General features: G+C 35.8%; 1 protein-coding gene across 1 annotated transcript; it reads right to left on the bottom strand.

The window, feature by feature from the left end:
• Positions 1–3,978: 3,978 nt before the first annotated feature.
• On the bottom strand, positions 3,979–4,917 carry LOC105995313 (olfactory receptor 5B3-like). The gene has a single exon (XM_013029019.1). The coding sequence runs from the start codon at positions 4,915–4,917 to the stop codon at positions 3,979–3,981; it is 939 nt and encodes a 312-aa protein (XP_012884473.1).
• Between the last annotated feature and the right edge of the window lie 856 nt (positions 4,918–5,773).

Here is a 5,773-nt window from a genome sequence, read left to right as displayed (position 1 = left end):
CCCTCCCTTCCCCCCCCGCACCGACGTTGTAAAGCTCGTTTTGGACATGACAACTTATACTTCTCGTTGTTGCATCAGGTCCACCTGTATCCTTAAACAACTGTTTTTTCCCCCTCTCCTCCACAAGTTATTTGAACATATTTACTCCACAATATTTCTCTTCCTCTCCTCTCTTATTTTTTTCCAAATGTAATCAGTTCCATCTTTTATACTTGGGTCATTCATTTTATTATCTGGGTCTAGAGTTTGCATATGAGAAATCTAGTATTTGTTTTTCACAGTATGGCTTATTGCTTTAATATGAAGGTTTCCAGTTCTATCTATTTTCTTGAAGATGATATGATTTTTATTATTATGTGTGGCTAAATAGTATATCATTGTGCATATGTGTTTGTGTATATATATATATATATATATATATATATATATAAAACAATGTCTTTCTTCAATGATGATTAAGGAACATGTAGGTTAATTCTGTAGTTATTTATGATTTTTTAAGTGGGAGAAGGAAGGATGGAAATAATGATGTTTGGAATGACAAAAATGCTCTTTAGGCAGACACTCTAGTATTTGAAACATCCTCTCAGCTGCTCTTTCATCAGTATTTCAATAATGCATTGTATTTAAAAATAAAATTTAATTACATTTGCAAAAAAAGAGAATTCATACTATATTCTACAAAATTAAGACAAGTCAGGGAAAGGGAATGGTGAAATGGGTGGACACTGATCAAGATGGATCGTATTCACAAACTGCTTTGTTAGATATCAACTCTTTTGTACAACAACTAAAATGTCTGAATTAATTCATAATTTCCATATTGCAAGACCATGTTTAATGGTTAAATCAGGTTAAATATGACTACCCATACAGTTAACATTTATTTATGACAAACAATTCAAAATCCTTTCTTTTGGCTACTAAAAGAGGTATGTAATTACTATTTTTAGTCACCCTACGGTGCAATAGTACACCAGAGCTTTTTTTCTGCTAACTTACTGTGTTAGTGTTCATTGATCATCATTCCCAGTATTCCCTTCCCCATCTTCTTTGAAGACTTTGGTACTGCCCATTCTACTCCTAACTCCTAAGAATAAAATGTGAAAATCTGACATACTCTTGAGATAATTTATTGTCTTTCTAGCCTCTAAATTTTACTTTACATCAAAATTTCCCAAATTAAAAATGTTTCTTATGATGAATAGTAGTCTACTTTGTATATGTGCAACTTTTTATTTATCCACTCATGGATGGATAGTCGTTTTAATAGTTTTTATTCCTTAGGTATTGCGCACAGTTCTGTGAGGGTCATGAAGTGCAGATGTGCCTTTCACATATTGAACTCATTTGCCTTGAATTTATACTCAGAATCATTGATGTATCACAAAGTGGTTTTATCTGTACATATATCAGTCATGGGGCTTGAACTTTGGCTTGGGCCCTGTCCCTCAGCTCTTCAGCTCATGGTGAGTGCTCTACCACTTGAGCCACAGTGCCACTTCTGGTTTTCTGGTGGTGAATTGGAGATAAAAGTCTCACGGACTTTTCTGCCAGGGCTGGCTTTGAACTGTGATCCTCAGATCTTAGCCTCCTGAGTAGGTAGGATTACAGCCATGAGCCACCAGCGCCCAGCTATCTGTACTACTTTTAGGAACCCCTATGTAGTATTCTGTAGTGGTTATACTAATCTACAATCCCACTAACAATGTACAAGAATCTTATTTCCTTCTTCCGCATTTCTATCATCAATAGTTATTATTCTTCATTTTAATAAAATCACTTTTAATGGGGCAGGGTGAGTATCTCACTGTATTTTCTTACACAGGGAGATCTTTTTATTTGTATTATATATATATATATATATATAGAGAGAGAGAGAGAGAGAGAGAGAGAGAGATTTTATTTACATTTCTGATGGTTAGTGATATTTTACACTTTTCTTAGTATTTTCCTTACTGTAGCCCATGTTTTCACACTTAGTTTACATTTTCTCTTATTTGAATAAGAATTAGTATTTTATTTATTTGCTTATTTATTTATTTGGTACAAAGAATTGAACTCAGAGCTTGAACTTTCTAGGCAAATATCCTACAACTTGTACTAATAACAATTCTTTAGTTTTATTTTATGTTCTCAGCTATGGGACTTGTTAACTCTGTCAGGGTTGTCTTTTTCATTTTAATTCTCCTAACTCTGTTTCCCAAGTGTCTTGGCATACAAGCATGTGCACTCTGCCTGTCTTTCTTTCTTGGAATCTTTTATGATTCATTGGTTCTTCAAAAGTAAGTTGTTTAATTTTCAATTATTTGTATATTTTTATGGTTTTCACTTTTCATGCAACTCTAGTTTTTATTCACTGTGGTCCAAAAATACATTCAATAAGATGTCAAGTTGAACAATTATTGATACTTATTGACCTATCATGTGAACTGTTTAAGAAAGTGTCCTACAGGTTGATGAGAATATGTATACTTTTTAGCCATTGGTTGGAATATTGTGTACATGTGTTTGGTCCACTGATTCTAAGGTGCATTTAATTCTGCTGTTTCTCTGTTGGGTTTATGTCTATGTGACATGTCATTGACCAAGAGTAGGACAATGTATAATAATTGCATTAGAGACTATAAGTACCTTCAGGTTGTTTAATATTTACTTTATATGAGTAGGTGATCCAATATATTCTAAGAAATTTTTGTGTAATTATATCCATACCATTATAATTCCTACTTGGCATACTGATCTATCTATCTAGCTAGCTAGCTAGCTAGCTAGCTAGCTATCTACAGAGATTTCTTATCTCTTTTTGTTTCTTTTTGAAAGATCATTCTACCTGTTATAACTAGGCTCATTCTTACTTTCTTTTAGATCTGTTTGCACAGATGAAATCTGTTTCTTCACCTTCAGTCTGTCTGTCGTTAAGAGGTAGAAGTTCATTTCTTGTAAGTTTATACTCAATATAAAAATTACTAGAGAAAAAATTTCAGTTAGGTACCCAATTCAAATACAGAGCTGTGAGTTGTAATGATTGTGAGCATTATTTTATTACTCAGGTTTCTCTTGGTAATGGAATCAAAAGTGCATTAACAAATACACATACAAACATGCATATTTATTATGGGCTCAGACTTTCGAGTATAGAGGCTGTTGGTTAGAAAACAGGTTAAATGGGTGAAAAATCAATTTGAGATAGAGGAAGCAATATGTAACTATTATAAAATTGAAAGAAGAAGGGGCCAAGAATCAGGTTCATATAAGTAACCCTATGTATAAAGTGAGTTAAAGAAAGAGGGAGGGGAAAGAGAAGGAAGAGAATGAGGGAAGAAAGAAAGGAAAGAAGAAAACAAAGAAGAATGGAGGAGAAAAAGAGAAAGATTTAGTCTAGTCTTTCTCTACTTCCTGTTCCATTTGAGTGAGTCCTCACTAATGGAATGATTACTTCTTACATGGAGGAGGCCTTGTCTTCATTACTAAGTCTGCTGCTTCAGATATCAGAACCTTGGGGACACCCTTGCAGACACACAAATAAAAATATGTGAATGAATATTTGTATATTTATAAATATACTCCAATTAATACATAAAGTTAACCACCACTCTAAACCAGACTAGATTCCATTCTGGAAAATTCATGAACTACACTCATATCGGTGATCAGGAGGGAGGCTTCTATGAATGTCTTCTGTTCATGACTTTCTTCACGCACTTGTTTTACAGACATTTCTTCTGGCGTGGTAAAACAAAACTCAGTGAAATTAGTGAACATTACCACTACTGTGAATTAGGGTTTTACCAAACTACCTGCAAGATACTTTTATCCATTATATTTTAGTTATGTGTTTTTTGGACTGAAGATTTCTACTTTTTTTTAGGACAAGAGATGTTGCAGAGACAAGAGAATCTCATCAGGAACTTACAGAGAAAATCTGAGAGAGAACAAAATCCAGAAATTCTGTGCCCAAATTTTAAGCTTATCATTTTAATTTTGCCTCCCCCAAATAAATGCACTATGGACTTTGAAGAATGCACTCTTCACCTCCTTGTTCCTCAGGCTGTAGACCAGAGGGTTCAGCATGGGGATGACCATCGTGTAAAACACAGATGCGATTTTGTCAGTGTCCATGGAGTGACTAGAGCTGGGCTGTAAGTACATGAAGATAACAGTGCCATAGAAAATAGAGACTGCAGTGAAGTGGGAGGCACAGGTGGACAGAGCCTTCCGGTGTCCTGCTGCAGAGTGCATCTTCAGGATGGTGATAAAAATGAACAGGTAGGAGATACAGATAACTATGAGTGTGAAAAATATATTAAAGCTTACCATGCAAACAAGAAGCAGCTCATTCACACGTCTGTCTGAGCAAGAGAGAACCATGACTGCTGGAATGTCACAGAAAAAGTGATGGACCACGTTGTCCTGACAGAAGGACAGACTGAAGGCATCCCCAGTGTAGATGGAGGCATTCAGGAAGCCAATGACATAACACCCTACGATCAGCCAACCACACACACTGGCTGTCATGACGGTGGAGTAGTGCAGGGGTTTACACACAGCTGCGTAGCGATCATAGGCCATCGAGGCCAAGAGGCAATTTTCTGCACTGCCAAAGGCAGCAAAGCAAAACATCTGGGCGGCACAAGCACTGGAGGAAAGGACGTTGTCTCCTACAAGGAGACCAGCCATGACTGTGGGAGTGACAGCTGAGGAATAACATAAATCCACTAGAGACAGATTACCAAGAAAAATGTACATGGGAGTATGAAGACGAGAATCCAAGAGAATCAGGAGGACCATCCCCATGTTTCCAGCCAGTGTGATGATGTAGATGATGAGGAAGGTGATGAAGAGGGGGATCTGCAGTTCTGGGTCATTGGTCAGCCCCAGCAGGATGAACTCAGTCACTTCTGTTCTGTTCTCCATTAACCTTATCCTGGGATCAATAGACCACTGTCAATGAAAAAGAGAAACACTGATAAGGAGATTCAATTTAAATTCTGACACCTGAATACGGCAAGTATTTCATCATTAATCACTATCAAGTTATTCCAAGTTCTTTGGGAAATCCTGAGCTTCAGATTCAAATTCAATAAATAAGCCATATTCAGGTGGACTTATTGACAAAACTAAGGACTCTTTAGAGATCTTGCACACAATTTATATTTGTTGCACATTTCAAAATTGGATATAAACAGTTTGGCTTAATATGTTGGTTAAGTTAACTTCTGTGAATGAACTATGCCACCGTTACTTCTCCTGACCTCACTAAAGGCCACTAATTGGTGTGGTGTTCACCTATAAGAAACGGACAGACACAGTTTCATTGTAAATTCACAACAAAACAACATGAGGAGTTTGATCAGTTCTTACTTTCTTTTAAGTTACTAAACAAAAAGACAGTTCTCTATTCTGGACTTTAAACCATTCTGAGTAGCTACTCAGAAGAGGATGAGTCTAAAGTGAATTAAAATGTAATGAAATATCAAGAGCTTATAACTCCTTATTATATTCTTTGGTCAAACAGCATTTGGAGTTTCATTTTGAATAAAGAGAAAAAATGCTACTTTAATCTTTTTCAATATACATTCAGTTCCCAATGTTAGTCAAACAAACAAGCAAACACTTGGGAAATGGAATTGAATGTTTAATTCAATGATGAAAGTGTTCACAAAGAACTAACAAGCTCTTAATTTCATTGTGCTGTTTTCTACTCTATCTCATAAGTGTCATCACTAGCACACCTATGCATGTTTATAATGTTGTGTTCAATGCATGCACT

This window comes from Dipodomys ordii, unplaced genomic scaffold (assembly GCF_000151885.1).
Source record: "Dipodomys ordii isolate 6190 unplaced genomic scaffold, Dord_2.0 Scaffold117, whole genome shotgun sequence".
Lineage (NCBI taxonomy): Eukaryota > Metazoa > Chordata > Mammalia > Rodentia > Heteromyidae > Dipodomys > Dipodomys ordii.
Note: the sequence above shows the minus strand (reverse complement) of the source record. Positions and strands in the feature narration are given on the sequence as shown.

Coding starts and splice junctions, on each gene's coding strand:
- LOC105995313 (XM_013029019.1), bottom strand. CDS start 4,917: ATGGAGAACAGAACAGAAGTGACTGAGTTCATCCTGCTGGGGCTGACC.